The sequence below is a fragment of the Trachemys scripta genome, unplaced genomic scaffold, assembly GCF_013100865.1.
Source record: "Trachemys scripta elegans isolate TJP31775 unplaced genomic scaffold, CAS_Tse_1.0 scaffold_137, whole genome shotgun sequence".
In the NCBI taxonomy this organism is placed as follows: domain Eukaryota; kingdom Metazoa; phylum Chordata; order Testudines; family Emydidae; genus Trachemys; species Trachemys scripta.
The window spans coordinates 4,529-21,576 of NW_023260508.1; the positions used below are offsets into that span (position 1 = coordinate 4,529).

Genomic DNA, 17,048 nt, shown 5'->3' on the forward strand with positions numbered 1-17,048 from the left:
GCATAGGCTCTGGGGCACTCTGTACTGGGGGGCATAGACTGCGGGGCGATCTGTACTGGGGGGCTGACATTGGCTCTGCAGAGCGCTCTGTACTGGGGGGCATTGGCTCTGTGGGGTGCTCTGTACCGGGGGGCTAGCATAGGCTCTGTGGGGTGCTCTGTACTGGGGGGCTGGCATAGGCTCTGCGGGGCGCTCTCTACTAGGGGGCTGGCATAGACTCCGCGGGTGGTCTGCACTGGAGAGCATAGACTCTGCGGCATGCTCTGTACTGGGGGGGAGCATTGGCTCTGCGGGGCGCTCCGTACTGAGAGGGTGGGCGTTTGCTCTGCAGGACGTGCCATACTGAGCGGGGGCATTGGTTCTGCAAGACCTGCCATACTCAGGGTAGGGGGCTGCACCGGCTCTGTAGGGCGCGCCATACTCAGGGGTGGGTGTGGTCAGTCTGCCGGGCATGCCATACTTGGGGGGGCACATTGGCTCTGCAGGGTGCGCAATACTGAGGGTGGGGGAGTGTAGGCTCTGCAGGATGTCCTACGCTTAGGGTGTGTGGGGGATGCATCAGCTCTGTGGGGTGCACCATATTGAGGGTGGGGGGGTGCGTTGGCTCTGAGGGGCGCGCTATACTGACGGTGGTGGGGTGCGTTGGCTCTGAGGGGCGCACCATACTGAGCGTGGGGGGCGTGTTGGCTCTGTGGGGCGCACCATACTGAGGATGGGGGTTACATTGGTTCTAGGAGACGCGCCATACTGAGAGTGGGGGGATTGCGTGGCTCTGAGGGGTGCACTGTACTGAGGTGGGAGGGTGGGAGGCGCGTTGGATCTGTGGGGCATGCCATACTGAGGGTGGGGGGTACGTTGGCTCTGTGGGGCGTGCCATATTGAGGGTGGGGGGTGCGTTGGTTCTCTGGCGTGAGCTGTATTGAGGGTGGGGGAGTCCAGTAGCTCTGCAGGGTGTGCCATAGTGAAGATGGGCGGGGGCTGCATCGGCTCTGCGGGACACACCATGCTGAGGTTGGGGGGCTACATTGTCTCTCTGGGGCATGCTTTACCAAGGGAGGCAACGTGTTGGCTGTATGGGATGTACTGTAATGAGGGGAGACTGCATGGGTTCTGCGGGGTACGCCATCCTGAGGAGGGCCACATGGGATCTGCGGGGCACGCCATATTGGGGGGTATGTTGGGTCTGCAGGGTGCCCCAAACTGAGGGTGGTGGGACATTGGCTCTGCAGGGTGCATTGTATTGGGGTGGAGCGTTGGCTTTTCAGGGAACGCTGCATTGAGGGGGGGCGCGTGGGGTCTGTGGAACACTCTGTGAGAGAGGTGCATTGGTTCTGTGGGGCGTGTCATACTGAGAGTGGGGGGCCACATTGGCTCTGTGGGGTGCGCCATACCAAAGTTGGGGTACGCTGAGTGTATGGGATACACTGTAATAAGGGAGGGCATGTTGCATCTGCAGGGCGCAATGTATTGAATGTGGGCGGCGTTGGCGCTGTGGGGCACGCCATACTGGGGGGCGGGAGGGAGTGCGTTGGCTCTGTGGGACGCACCATACTGAGGGTGGGGGGATTGCATCAGCTTTGCGGGGCGCATCAAAATGAGAGTTGGGGGATTGCGTCGGCTCTTTGAGGCGCATCATAATGAGAGTGGGGGGTGCATTGGCTCTGAGGGGCGCGCCACACTGAGGTTGGGGGGCACGTTGGCTCTGCGGGAATGCGCCGTCCTGATGGTGGTGGGGGGGAGGAGGTGCGTCGGCTCTGCGGGGCGCTCCATAGTGAGGGTGGGGAGCGCATTGGCTCTGCGAGGCATGCTGTAGTGATGGTGGTGGGGGGTGCGTCGGCTTTGCGGGGCACATCGTATTTGGCGGACATCGGCTCTGCAGGGTGTGACATACTGAGGGTGGGGGACACATTAGCTCTGAGGGGTGCACCATACTGAGCGTGGGGGGGGGGGGATGCGTTTGCTCTGAGGGACTCACCATACTGAGGGTGGGAGGGCGTGTTGGCTCTGAGGGGCGCGCCATACTGAGGATGGGGGGCGCGTTGGCTCTGCGGGGCGCGCTGTACTGATGGTGGTGGGGGGTGTGCGTTGGCTCCACGGGGCACATCGTATTTGGGGGACATCAGGTCTGCAGGGTGTGACATACTGAGGGTGGGGGGGCATGTTGGCTCTGCGGGGCGCGCNGGGGGGTGCGTCGGCTTTGCGGGGCACATCGTATTTGGCGGACATCGGCTCTGCAGGGTGTGACATACTGAGGGTGGGGGGCACATTGGCTCTGCGGGGCGCGCCATACTGAGGGTAGTGGGGTGCGTTGGATCTGCAGGGTGCGCTGTACTGTTGGTGGTGGGGGGTGTGCGTTGGCTCCACGGGGCACATCGTATTTGGGGGACATCAGGTCTGCAGGGTGTGACATACTGAGGGTGGGGGGGCATGTTGGCTCTGCGGGGCGCGCCATACTGAGGGTAGTGGGGCGCGTTGGATCTGCAGGGTGCGCTGTACTGATGGTGCGGGGAGGCGTCGGCTCTGTGGGGCACATCGTATGTGGGGGACATCAGCTCTGCAGGGTGTGACATACTGAGGGTGGGTGGGCATTGGCTCTCTTGTTGCTCTATGCCAGGGGTAGGCAACTTATGGCACGCGTGCCAAAGGCGGCACGTGAGCTGATTTTCAGTGGCACTCACACTGCCCGGGTCCTGGCCACCGGTCCGGGGGACTCTGCATTTTAATTTAATTTTAAATTAAGCTTCTTAAACATTTTAAAAGCCTTATTTACTTTACATACAACAATATTTTAGTTATATATTATAGATTTCTAGAAAAAGACCTTCTAAAAACGTTAAAATGTATGACTGGCACGCGAAACCTTAAATCAGAATGAATAAATGAAGACTCGGCACAGCACTTCTGAAAGGTTGCCGACCCCTGCTCTATGCTGTGGGGTGTGTATTTGTGTCTGTGGGGCTCCCTGTATTGGGGTGGGAAATGGTGTCTCTGCCGGGCGCTCTGTACTGAGGGGATATCTGCTCTGCAGGCAATGTCTTACTGAGGGTGGATGGGTGTTGGCTCTATGCTGTGGGGTGTGCATTGGGTCTGTAGGGGGCTCTATAGTGGGGGGGGGACATGGGCTCTGCGGGGTGCTCCATATGGAGGTGAGGGGGTGCATTGACTCTGCAGGATGCACCATACTGAGAGTGGGAGAGCATTGGCTCTATGCTGTGGGGTGTGCATTGGGTCTGCGGGGTGCTCTATACTGGGGGGATATGTGTTTTATGGGATGCTCCATATGGGAGTGAGCGGGGGTTGTGTCTGTGGTGTATCAGCTCCGTGGGGCATTCTGTGCTGGCGGGTGTCTGGAGCGTAGGCAGGACAGCACTGCCCGGTCTCCTCCTGTCTCTCCCAGGAATGGCTGGCCCGGGGGCATGAGGCTTTGCATCTGGTTGGTGACGGGGACCTGGCAGCTGAGAGGCAGCAGCTGGAGAGCTTCAAGCGCCGGCTGGAGAGCTGTGCGCACACCATGCACAATGCCCTGCGGCTGCACCGCTTCCTGCAGCAGGTGCCAGCCGCTCAGGCGTGCCCCCTCTGTCTGTCTGTGCCTGCCCCATCCCTCCTTTCCCCTTTAGCATCCAGCTTAGTTCAGCCCAGGGGGTGTTCCTGGCATGGGGAGCTCACCCCACATCAGAGGCAGCCTAGCCCTGCTATCCATGCCAGAGGCGGGTGTGGATGCCCCCAGCGCAGCGTCAACATTGGAGGGGGCGTGATTTCCTGGGTCCGTTTGTCATTCCTGCCCATTTCCATTGCAGGGCTCCCCATCCCCGTCCCTGTCTCCTCCCCATTGCCCCCGTATCCCCTGGCCCCACGACCCTGACTCCTCATCCCCCCCTGGCCTGCATCACTCTGACCCCGGCGCCAGCTCCCTGCCCCCCCTGGCCTACGTCACTTTGACCCCGTCTCTCCCGCTCTCTCGTAGACTCAGGACTGGGCCCTGGAGGGTGTCCGGCGCCTGTCGGCCATTGAGGACGGCGCAAGGCCGGAGGTGGTGCTGGGGACGCTGGGCCGGTACTGCCAGCAGCATGGCGAGATCTCGGACAGCGCCTTCCAGGAGATGCGTGGGCTGGCGGTGCAGAGTCCCTGGGCGCTGCGGGAGTTGGGGCGCTGTCGGGTTCGCTGCCAGGAGCTGGGGCGCCTCCTGCAGCGGCGGCTGGAGGTGGCATTGCAGGCTGGACCCCCACCCCGCCGCCGGGCTGACAGCACCAGCGCCTCCTGCTCACCGCAGCGCCCAGTGAGGGGCCTGGGCACTGGCCTGGGCTCCTCCCGCAGCATGAGCTGCCTGCTGCCACCGCCCGGCAGCCTCTCCCCTAGCCTGTGTGAGGTTCCCTCTTGCCACTCACTAGCGTCCCCCAGGGGCCCCATGGAGAATAGCGATGAAGAACGGAGCCCCCCTCCCAGCAGCACCCCCACCTCTGCCTTCTTCCAGGCACCCACGCTGCCTCTGGGCACACTGCCCCCTTGCCAGCCTCCTGCAAAGGGTCCCCCCAGCACGCAGAGGGCACTGAGCGAGCCCGGCCCTCCCCGTCCCAGCGTCCTCATTCGCGGGCTGGAAGTGAGCAGCCAGGAGGTAGTGGACAGGACCTGCTCGCCCCGGGAGCACGTGATGCTGGTTCGCAGCAGCGCCCAGAGAGCCGAGGCGCCGTGGGGGGGCACGCCCAGCACTGAGCGGAAACGCCGCCTGGGGTGAGTTGCTCTGGAGGAGGGGTATTTGCATGAGACCAGGACCCTGGGGTTCTGGGCACTGCCCCCTCCCACGACTGCCACCCCACATACGCACTGGGACCCGAATACCCCATACATTGGGACCCATTGCCCCGTCTGAAAGAAGTGCGCCCTGGCACCACCTGTTGGTGCCCCTGGGGTGGATGGCCCATTGGCACCTGTGAGAGTGTGTGGGGGGCTGGGGTTCAAGGCCTATCAGTACCATGGGAGGGCTGTCGATGCCCATGGGATTGAGGGGAAGCACTAAGCTGGGTGACCCATGGGCGGCACGTAGGGGAGCCCCAGGGCGGGAGGCTCATCAGCACCAACAGGGTAGGGCACAGGGCCCCTCGCTGATGCCCATCCCCTCACCTGCCCAGCGCCCAGCAGCGGCTGGTGGCAGAGCTGATCGCCTCGGAGCAGAAGTATCTGGGCTGCCTGGCTGAGTTGCTGCCCCTGGAGTCGGGGTGCCAGGAGCTACCCCCCGAGCTGAAATGCGAGTGCAGTGCCTTGGAGGGCACCCGCGACCGGCTGCTGGGCTTCCACCGCACCTACTTCCTGAAGGAGCTGCAGGGCTGCGCCAGCCACCCCCTCCGTGCAGGGGGCTGCTTCCTGCGATATGTGAGTGTCCAGCTCCGTGACCCATCTGGGGACCCCCACTCTCCCCCCAGAACTCCCCTCTCCCAGGCACCTCCCCACACCAAGGCATGAGTGCTGCTCACTGGCACCCCTGTCATCTCCCCAGGAGATGCCAGCAGACCCCTGCAGGAGCCCATACCCCATCTGCTCTGGGATGCTGCTCTAATTGCATTGGCCCTGCCCTTCTGCGTCTCCCCCGTGTCCCCGCCCTTCTGCGTCTCCCCTGTGTCCTCTGTGCTGTGGGGAGGTGGTGACGCTGAAGTTGGCTCTAATTCCCCCATCACTCTCTGCGCCAGGCGGACCAGTTCAGTCTCTATGCCCTCTACGTGAAGAACCGGCAGAAGCTCGATGCAGCACTGGCCTCTCAGCAAGCTGCCAACAAGGTACTGTCTGTGCTGCTTGCGTGTACCCATGGAGAAGCTCAGAGCTCTGGGAGGGGAGTGGGGTTTAGTGGTTAGGCAAGGCAGGGCTGGGAGTTCAGGACTCTTGGGTTCTATCACGTCAAATGTAAAAGTGTAATTGGACAGGCCAAAAAGGAATTTGAAGAGCAACTAGCAAAAGAGACACAAACGAACAGCAAATCTTTGTTTTTAAGTACATCAGAAGCAGGAAGCCTGCCAAACAGTCAATGGACGATTGAGGTGCTAAAGAAGCACTCAAGGCAGATGAGGTTTCAGAAAAGCTAAACAAATCCTTTGCATTGGTCTTCACTGCAAAGCATGTGAGGAAGATTCCCACACCTAAGCCATTCTTTGTACGTGACCAATCTGAGGAACTGTTCCAGGTTGAGGTGTGAGTAAAGGAGGTTTTCATAGAATCATAGAAGATTAGGGTTGGAAGAGACCTCACGAGGTCATCTAGTCCAATCGCCTGCTCAAAGAGGACCAACCCCAAATAAATCATCCCAGCCAGGGCTTTGTCAAGACAGGTCTTTAAAACCTCTAAGGATGGAGATTCCACCACCTCCCTAGGGAATCCATTCCAGTGCTTCACCACCCTCCTAGTGAAATAGTTTTTCCTAATATCCAACCTAGACCTCCCACACTGCAACTTGAGACCATTGCTCCTTATTCTGTCATCTGCCACCACTGAGAACAGCCGAGCTCCATCCTCTTTGGAATCCCCCTTCAGGTAGTTGAAGGCGGCTATCAAATCCCACCTCACTCTTCTCTTCTGCAGACTAAGTAAGCCCACTTCCCTCAGCCTCTCCTCATAAGTCATGTGCTCCAGCCCCCTAATCATTTTCATTGCCCTCTGCTGGATTCTCTCCAGTTTGTTCACATCTTTCCTGTAGTGGAGGGCCCAAAACTGGATGCAATTCTCCAGATGTAGCTTCACCAGTGCCGAATACAGGGGAATAATCGCTTCCCTTGCTCTACCGGCAACACTCCTACTAATGCAGCCCAATATGCCGTTAGCCTTCTTGGCAACAAGGGCACACTGTTGACTCATATCCAGCTTTTTGTCCACTGTAATCCCTAGGTCCCTTTCTGTGGAACTGCTGCTTAGCCAGTCAGTCTCCAGCCTGTAGCAGTTCAGTTTTGGAACAAATTGATAAATTAAACAGCAATAAGTCACCAGGACCAGCTGGTATTCACCCAAGAGGGAAGATCCTCTTATGGATCAATAACTGGTTAAAAGACAGGAAACAAAGGATAGGAATAAATGTTCAGTTTTCACTGTGGAGAGAGGTAAATAGCGGGGTTCCCCGAGGATCTATACTGGGATCAGGGCTGTTCAACATATTCATAAATGATCTGGAAAAAAGGGTAAATAATGAGGTGCCAAAATTTGCATTCGATACAGAACTACTCAAGATAGCTAAGTCTAACACTGACTGTGAAGAGTTACAAAGGGCTCTCACAAAACTGCGCAACAAAATGGCAGATGAAATTCAATGTTGATAAATGTAAAGTAATGCACATTGGAAAACATAATCCCAACTATACATACAAAATGATGGGGTCTAAATTAGGTGTTACCACTCAAGAAAGAGATCTTGGGAGTCATTGTGGATAGTTCTCTGAAATCATCCACTCAGTGTGTAGCCGCAGTCAAAAAAGCGAACAGAATGTTAGGAACCATTAGGAAAGGGATAGAAAATATGATATCATAATAACAACAAAGAGTCTGGTGGCACCTTAAAGACTAACAGATTTATTTGGGCATAAGCTTTCGTGAGTAAAAAAAAAAAAAAGCTACCTAGCTTTCACTCTATGCATCCGAAGAAGTGAGGTTTTTACTCACGGAAGCTTATGCCCAAATAAATCTGTTAGTCTTTAAGGTGCCACCAGACTCTTTGTTGTTTTTGTAGATACAGACTAACACGGCTACCCCCTGATACATGATATCATAATGTTACTATATAAATCCATGGTACGCCCACATCTTGAATACTGCATGCAGTTCTGGTTGCCCCCATGTCAAAAAAGATATATTGGAATTGGAAAAGGTACAGAGAAGGGCAACAAAAATGACTGGAGGTAATGAACAACTTCCATATGAGAAGAGATTAGAAAGACTGGTAATGTTCAGTTTAGAAGAGAGAAAGTGTTATTTACTCCTTCACATAACACAAGAACTAGGGGTCACCTGATGAAATTAATAGGCAGCAGGTTTCAGACAAACAAACAAGAGAGTAATTATTCCCACTGCGCATAGTCAACCTGTGGAACTTGTTTCCAGGGGATGTTGTGAAGGCCTAAATATAGCTGGGTTAAAAAAAGAATAGGGCCTATCCTCCATGAACTTGTCTATCAATGACTATTAGCCACGGTGGTCAGGGATGCAACCCCATGCTCTCAGTGTCCCTAAACCTCTGACTGCCAGTAGCTGGGACTGGGTTACAGGCGATGGATCACTCAATAACTACCCTGTTCTGTTCATTCCTTCAGAAGCACGTGTTACTGGCGCCTGTCAGAAGACAGGATACTGGTCTAGAGGGACCATTGGTTTGACCCAGTGTGACCCTTCTTATGTCCTTATCCTCAGCTATGGGAAGGGAGTGGGGTCTAGTGGTTAGAGCTGGGGTCTGGGAGCTAGGATTTCTGGGTTCCGTTCCTTGGTCTGGGCAGCTGTTGGGATCTGGAAGACCCAGTGATGGTGCAGTAGCCCGGCTTGTGGGCTCCATGCTCAGCTCCTCTCCTCCCCGCAGACAGCACACAGCAGCCTAGAAGGTCCCTGGGAGGATACAGCGCTGGCAAGTGCCCTGCAGAGGCCCCTGGAGCAGCTGGAGCGCTATGGGCACTTTCTGGAGGAGCTGCTGCAGGAGACGGACCTGGAGCAGGCGCCGGAGCGCGAGGCCTTGCGGGCAGCGCAGCAGCTGCTGGAGTCCCAGGTGCAGCACGGCAGGAACCTGCTGGCCATGGAGCAGATCCGGGGCTGTGAGGTGAGTGTAGGCAAGGGCCATGCCAGCATGCACTGCTCTGCCCAGGGGCCATCCCAACATGCACTGCTGTGTCCCGGGTGGGATGGGACCCCAGGGGCTCTCTCAGCATGCACTGCTCTGTCCCTTCCCCAAGGGAGGACCAGGGGCTCTCCCGGCATGCACTGCTCCATCCCTAATGGGGAAGGGACAGCCAGGGGCTTTCCCAGCATGCACTGCTCCATCCCTACCCGAGGGAGCGGCCAGGGGCTCTCCCAGTATTCACTGCTCTGTCCCTGGGAGGTGGTGAGCCTGGCCCGGGGGAGGTTGCCCATTGCCTGTAGTGTCTCCTCTCCCTGCAGCTGGAGCTGAAGGCGCAGGGGCAGCTGCTGCACCGGGACGAGTTCACCGTGCTGCGTGGGCGCCGCAAGTGCCATCGACACGTCTTCCTCTTCGAGCAGCTGCTGCTCTTCAGCAAGCGCAAGGGCACCGAGGGCGGCTTGGACGTCTACGTCTACAAGCAGGCCTACAAGGTGCGCCGCCTTCCCCCGTGGGATCTCCTGCCCCTGCCTTGCCCTGCCCCATGGGATCTCCTGCCCCTACCTTGTGCCCCCCGCTCTGTCCTGCCCTATGGGATCCCTGCCCTATCCCACCCTGCTCCACTCCAGGGGATCCACCCCCACTGCAAACAGGCCTTCAAGGTGTGCTGGCTCATCCCACCCTGCCCCAGGGGACCACCTCCCCTGCCCCATAGGATTCCTCCCCTAGCACTACCTCCCCCATGGGTCCCCCTCTGCACTGCAAACAGGCCTTCAAGGTGTGTCTCACCTCCTGGCCATGCTGTCTGTCCCCCAGACAGCAGATATGGGGCTGACGGAGAACATCGGGGAGAGCGGGCTGCGATTCGAGCTCTGGTTCAGGCGTCGCAAGCTGCGTGAGGCCTACACGCTGCAGGCCTCCTCACCCGAGGTGAAGCACAAATGGACCAGTGCCGTGGCCCAGCTGCTGTGGAGGCAGGCCACGCTCAGCAAGGGTAGGCGGGGGTGGTATGATGCGCAGGAATGGGGGGAACAGATAGGATGAGATCTGGGGCGTGAGGGATGAGGTTGTGGGGTGAGTACATGGGCCCTGGTGTGTCAGGATGGGGCGAAAGGGTAGCCCTCATTGTGATGGGTTGGGGGAAGCAAGAGGACATGGACACCAGTGTGGCAAGATGAGGGGATGGGATTGGTGGGGGGACATGGCTCTTGGTGTAACTCATGGGGACACACGTGGGCCTTGTGACAAGGTGGGGGAGAGGATGGGGGGCATGGGCCCTGCTGAGATGACCCCTTTGGGACTGCCACCTGATGTGCCTAGACTACCTCTAAGCCCGTTTTCCCTGCCAGCTTGGGACTTCAGTGCCCTGCCTTGTTTGAGCCAGACACACTTGCCTGCTGCAAACATAGATCCAAGTCTGACCCCACAAGCTGCAGGCTTAACTGAAAACAGTTTAAGAAGTGTTCCTGTTTCCAGCACTCAGATACCCAGCTCCCAATGGGGTCCAAACCCCAAATAAATCCGTTTTACCCTGTATAAAGCTTATACAGGGTAAACTCATAAATTGTTCACCCTCTATAACACTGATAGAGAGATATGCACAGCTGTTTGCCCTCCCCAGGAATTAATTCTTACTCTGGGTTAATTAATAAGTAAAAAGTGATTTCATTAAATACAAAAAGTATTTAAGTGGTTTCAAGTAATAACAGAACAAAGTGAATTACCAAACAAAATAAAATAAAACACGCATGTCTAAGCCTAATATAATAGGAAACTGAATGCAGGTAAATCTCACCCTCAGAGATGTTCCAATAAGCTTCTTTGACAGACTAGCCTCCTCTTAGTCTGGATCCAGAAATCACTCACACCCCTGTAGATACTGGCCTTTGTTCGAGTTTCTTTCAGGCATCCTTTGGGGTGGAGAGACTATCTCTTGAGCCAGCTGAAGACAGAATGGAGGGGTTTCCCAGGGGCTTATGTAGCCTCTCTCTTGTCGGTGGAAACCCTCTCTCCCCCTGTGTAGAATTACAGTTACAAGATGGAGTTTTGGAGTTACATGGGCAAGTCACATGTCCATGCATGACTTCATTCTTTATAGGCCGACACCATGTTAGCCCGAATGTTCCCAGGAAAGCTCAGATGTGGATTGGCGTCCACCAAGGTCCATTGTTGGCCAAGTAGTCCCAATTACTTAAATAACCCCTTCACGCTATGTTGACCAAATCTGCCTTAGGTGCTTTCTACAGCAAACACAAGCATAGAGCCAACACTCGTAACTTCAGATATAAAAATGATACGTGAATACCATTAGGATGAATACATTCAGTAGAACACAACCTTTGCAAAGATATGTTACATGGCATATGTAACATAAAACATATTCCAGTTATGTTGTATTTACATTCATAAGCATATTTCCATAAAGCATTATGGGGTGCAATGTCACAGGGTGGGGAGGAAGGAGGAGGATGGGATGGAAGAAGTGGCCCCGGCAGGATGGGATTTGGGGGGTGGGCCCCATTGAGATGGGGTGGGGAAGGAGGAAGGGGATGGGATGGAGGGTGTGGCTGCTGGTGGGATGGGAGGAGGGGGATGGGATGGAGGGAGTGGCCCTGGCAGGATGGGATTAGGGGGTGGGTCCTGTTGTGATGGGGTGGAGAAGGAGGGGGATGGGACGGAGAGTGGCCCCAGCAGGATGAGATTGGGGCACATGGCCCCGTTGTGATGTGGGGGCACGTGGCCCCGTTGTGACATCTCTCTCTGTGTCCTGCCCAGAACTGCGCACGCAGGAGATGGTCTCCATGGGCATCGGGGACAAGCCCTTTGTCAGCATCCAGGGCCCTAGCCAGGCCCTGCTGAGCAGCCTGCTCACAGGCAGAGGTGAGGGGGGCTGAGTCGCAGGGGTGCCGTGGGGTGCGGGGCTGTCAGCATAGCAGAGTCACTTGGGGGGGGGGGGCTTGGGGGCGTGGCGGGGGGGGTCTCGGGGGGGGGGGGGGGGGGGCTCTGGGAGCAGCAGGGGCGATGGGGGTCTCCTGGGGAGGGGAGGGGTCCTTAGGCTGTCTCTCTGGGGGCAGGGTTGGGACCAGTCTGTCTCTCTGGGGGTAGAGAGGTGTCTCCTTTGTGGGCCTGGGGGGTCTCTCCCTGGTGCTCTCTCATCCCCTCTCTCTGCAGCCGCCCGCACCCGTGCCTCGGTGGCTCTCTCTTCCTTCAGCCCCTGGGCTGGGGCCCCATGCTCCCCGCCGGCTGCCACGTCATCCCCCCGCCCTGGCCCTGCCCCCCTGGGCCTGTTCTGCGATGCCAGCCCTGTGCCCCCTGCTGCAGGGCGCTCCCCCGGGGCCTGCTCGCTGCCAGGGCACCTGGAGGAGGAGGAGTGGGAGCTGGATGTCAAGCACATCCCCCGTGGTGAGCCCACAAGACGGGGGCGTTGCAGGGGTGGTGTCTCTGGGGAGCTCAGTGGAATGGTGGGGGCACAGCTGGCTCCACGGGGAGGGTACACATGGCTGGCACCTGGCATTCAGGGAGGCGTGGCTGCTTCAAAGAGGCAGCTGGGCTTGGGGCTCTGTGGGGCCAGTGCGTGGTGGGCTGGCTTTGTGGGAGACGCATGGGGGGTCTCTGCCTCTCCCCTGCACTGAGGCTGCTGGGGCAACACTGGTCCCTGTTGTTGACACATGGCTCCGTGGTCTGTAGCCCAGTCACTGTGGTGATGCCCAGCAATGCGTGTGGGCGGGCACAGGCATGGGTCCCGGGGCCTCACCCCCCACCCCTGTTCTCTTGCAGCGTCCGAGACAGCCGCTGGCTCAGGAGCTACTCCGGCTCTGGGGGAGCCGTCCCCCAGGGGGGCAGAGTCGCTAGGGGGTTCTGCCCCAGTGCAGCGCCGGTCGGTGAGTACAGGGGGGAAGAGCAGGGGCTGTGGGGCAGGCGTATGTTTTTGTCTCTATCCCCATCTCAGCTCTCAGGGCTCCAGGGGGCTCAGCTGTCACCTCACTTTTCCCACTCAGAGCTGCCTGGGGTCAGGGCTGTCCTACAGAGCGGGGTCCGGACAGCCGTCTGTCCGTCCATCAGTCATGGATGTTGCTGGCTGTGTGTGTGTGTGTCTGTCTGTGCAGGGCTGGCTGTGCATGGTGGGCTGTCTGTCTCTGTCAGGCTGTCTGTCTGTCTGCGTAGCTGGCTGTCTCTGGCTTTCTGTGTGTCTGTCTGCATGGGTGGCTGGTGGGCTGTCTCTCTTTGTGTCTGTCTGTCTGTGCTGTCTGGGAGGGGCTGGCATCTTTCCTAGGAGTGTTTGAATTCACAGGAGTGCGGGGGGGAATGGACGACATAACGGGGTGGGCATTACTGTCTTGCCTGGTAAGTGGCCAGGGATGGACAGCACTGTAGGCAGGGCACTGCGGGGCCCCAGGCCGGTTACCGTTCTCCCCTGCCACCCCCTCAGCCCTGCCCTGCCCTGCCCTGCCCTGCGGGGCCCCAGACCTGCTGGCTCCTAGGAGGGGCTGCCCCAGGACTTGCCATTTCGGAACCAGGCTGCTCTTTTCTGCCACCATCTGTGTCCCCCACATGGGACCAGGGCTCTCCCCAGCCTTCCCACCCCAGCCCTGCCGCCCATGCCCTTGCCCCTAGCTCCACCCTCCACACTGACCCACGGATACCCCCTTTCCTCCCCAGCTCCCTCTCCCAGCTCCACTCCAAGGTCTCCTCCCCCTGATACCCTCCAGCTCCAACCCTGCCCCCCGCTTCATGTTCTCAGCCCCATTCCCTCCCCCTCCCCGCAGTGACCCTGACACCCTCACAAATGATGTCTTATTTGTTTGCCAGAGAGACGGCCACGCCCCCCCCAACCTGGCGACCCAGCTCTGACCCTGGCACCGAGGTACAGCGGCTGGGACACCCCCCAGGTGCCCATCAGTCTGTGTGTCCGTCTGCCCTGCTTCAGGACACGGGCGGGGCGCCCACCCCTCCCACACTGCCTCTGTCCGTCTGTCTAGTCCCCCTCCCCCACTCTGTGTCCGTCTGCCCCCCCTGTGTCCCCATTGTGTCTGTTCGCCCCCCACTGTCGCTGTCTGTCCGCCCCTCCCTGTGTGTCTGTCCGCCCCTCCCCCGGCACTCACCCCGTTCTCTCTCTCCCCCAGAGCTGGGTCTGGAGCCTGCACAGGAAGCTGTTTGCCTCACGTGGTCGCGTGGGGCAGGATCGGAGCCCTGGGGCCACCAGGAATAGGACAGTCTGAGTCCCTGGCAGACCCCTGGCACCACACCCCACAGGCTTTTCCCCATGGATCCTCCCCTCCCCACCCACTGCATGGAGCCACCAGACAACCCACAGCCACTGCCCCATGGGTCCTCCCCTCACCCTTCATGGGACTACTAGGACCCTGTAGCTACCATGTGGGCTGGGGGATGGGTATCAGTGGAGGGCGCAGCGCCCCATGGCCTGGGTGGGGAAGGACAGTGATGGTGTGGGCAGGAAACCCATCTGGCCTGGGCGTCAGAGCAGCGGGGCTGGCATGGGGCTAGAGGGGCAGTGAGAGCTGCACCCTGAGTCCGGCAAGGGACTGAATAGCATGAGGACCCCCCTCATGGACCCTGAGTGTGCCGCACATTCACCCAGCCCTACGCGCACATGCAGAGCAAAGCCCCCATGAGGATTGCCATTCACGTGCATACTGATCCCTTTTTCACCCAGCTGTGCACACACTGATCCCTGTCTCATCCAGTGGTGATTCCACGTGCCACAACCCTTCACGTGCACACGCCCACGCACACACTGATCCCTGTCTCACCCAGCCATGCCTCCACGTGCACACGCCCACGCACACACTGATTCCTGCCTCACCCAGCCATGCTGCCATATGCAATGGTCCCTTCACGTGCTCACGCCCACACTGATCCCTGTCACACCCAGCGGTGACTCCACGTGCAACGACCCCTTCATGTGCACACACCCACGCACACACTGATTCCCGTCTCACCCAGCCGTGCCTTCACGTGCACACGCCCACGCTCACACTGATCCCTGTCTCATCCAGCCATTCCTCCATGTGCCACAACCCCTTCATGTGCCCACGCACACACTGATCCCTGTCTCACCCAGCTGTGCCTCCATGTGCCACAGCCCTTCACGTGCACACGCCCACGCACACACTGATCCCTGCCTCACCCAGCCATGCTGCCATATGCAATGGTCCCTTCACGTGCTAACGTCCACACTGATCCCTGTCTCACCCAGCCGTTCCTCAACCCCTTCACATGCCCATGCACACACTGATCCCTGTCTCACCCAGCCGTGCCTCCATGTGCAACGACCCCTTCACATGCACACACCCACGCACACACTGATCCCTGTCACCCAGCCGTGACTCCACGTGCAACGACCCCTTCATGTGCACATGCCCACGCACACACTGATCCCTGTCTCACCCAGCCGTGCCTCCACCTGCCACAACCTTTCATGTGCAAACATCCATGTGCACACTGATCCCTGCCTCACCTAGCCATGCTGCCATGTGCAATGACCCCTTCACATGCACACGCCCATGCACACACTGATCCCTGCCTCACCCAGCTGTCTGCCCATGTAATGACCTCTCCATACAACCACACTGATCCCTGTCTCACCCTGCCGTGCCTCCATGTGTAACAACCCCTTCACATGCACACGCCCACACACACACTGATCCTTGTCTCACCTAGCCATGCCTCCACGTGCAACAACCCATTCACATGCCCACGCCTACGCACACACTGATCCCTGTCTCACCCACACTTGACTCTATGTGCAGTGGTCCCTTCACATGCCCACGCCCACACTGATCCCTGTCACCCAGCCGTGCCTCCACGTGCTATGACCCCTTCACATGCACACACCCACGCACCCACTGATCGCTGTCTCACCCAGCGATGCCTGCCCGTGTAATGACCTCTCCATACAACCACACTGATCCCTGTCTCACCCAGCTGTACCTGTACGTGTAACGACTCATCCACACGCACATGCACACCGACTGCATGGAGTAGTGTGCTGAGATCTCGGTGTCACTCAGCCATGTCTGCCCATGAAATGATCCCGCCACGTGCACACGCACGCACATGGGCCCCTTTTGCATCCACAGGCCAGTCTGCACATGTCCATTCGTGCTCCTGGGTCGACCCGCACCCACACACACCTGTGTGTGTGCCTGTTCCACTCCCCTCCTGGAGAAGCTGCAGCCACCAGGGTTACTGCAAGGCAGCCACAAGGACACTGGGGTGGCCCAGCCCCATCAGCCAGGGGCAGGAGCATCCTGGGAAGTCTTTGTGTGGCAGACTGGAGCATCATAGGACATTCCCTGCTGGGGAGATTGGAGAACTGTGGGAAATTCAGTGGCTGGTGGACTGGAGCATTGTGAGACACTGTGCTGGAAGCGACTGGAGGATCATGGGAAATTTTGTGCTTGGTGGACTCGAGCATCCTGAGACATTCCCTCCTGGGGATACTGGAGCATCATTGGACATTCTGTGCTGGGGGACTAGAGCATTGTGGGAAATTCTCTGCCTGACAGACTGGAGCATCATGGGGATTCAGCTCTTTGGGTTGGAGCTTTATACAAGTACTAAGGAGTATATAATATACAATATATTTACTGAGGGAGCTGGGCCGGCAGGAGTGGGGGCTGCGGCTGCCAGGGAAGCAGGAGCCTGTGGGGCCAGGCCTAGGAGTGAGAGGTGGACTGGAAGGCTGCTGCCTCATGCCCTCAGGACCTGGCACTGAGGCCTCCCCATGACTGTGGAGACTGCTGGGGTGCCTGCATTTGGAGCCAGGAAGCCGTTCACCGTACAGACTCCCGGCCATTTATATCCTGCATATTAATAAAGCCGTGCCGGCAGCTTTCTTTGTCTCTGTTCCCGTGCTGCGGCCAGTCCCACTGCAGAACCCAGCTGTGTGCCAGCATCTCCCACGCTTGGTTTGTCCAAGCACCCAGCCTCCACTGAGAACGGGGCCTGGAGATATCCCAGCCCCCTAGTACAGGATGGAGCGGTGCAGGGCCTGTGACACCCCAGGAACCCCAGAGCCAGAGCCGCCCCATCCTCCATAAAAGACTGGAAGGGACCGTGAGAAGTTGTCTAGTCCAGTCCCCTGTGCTCCTGGCAGGACTAAGTATTATCTAGACCAGCCCTGACAGATGTTTATCTAGCCTGCTCTTAAATATCTCCAATGATAGAGATTCTACAACCTCCCTGGGCAATTTATTCCAGTGCTTAACCATCCTGACAGGAAGTTTTTCCTAATGTC

At 58.2% G+C, this 17,048-nt stretch overlaps 1 protein-coding gene across 4 annotated transcripts in view; it reads left to right on the top strand.

Annotated features, from left to right (window-relative positions):
- Positions 1-16,641, top strand: part of ARHGEF40 (Rho guanine nucleotide exchange factor 40) — a gene marked incomplete at its 5' end in the record, with an annotated part of 18,714 nt that extends 2,073 nt beyond the window's left edge. The window contains 12 exon segments of one of the 4 annotated variants that reach the window (XM_034757398.1): positions 3,398-3,550; positions 3,965-4,728; positions 5,127-5,367; positions 5,682-5,768; positions 8,540-8,773; positions 9,112-9,282; positions 9,605-9,782; positions 11,564-11,668; positions 11,960-12,190; positions 12,566-12,669; positions 13,598-13,652; positions 13,912-16,641. In XM_034757398.1, coding sequence (XP_034613289.1) covers positions 3,398-3,550; positions 3,965-4,728; positions 5,127-5,367; positions 5,682-5,768; positions 8,540-8,773; positions 9,112-9,282; positions 9,605-9,782; positions 11,564-11,668; positions 11,960-12,190; positions 12,566-12,669; positions 13,598-13,639 — 2,310 coding nt within the window. 4 annotated transcript variants of the gene reach the window in all.
- Positions 16,642-17,048: the final 407 nt, after the last annotated feature.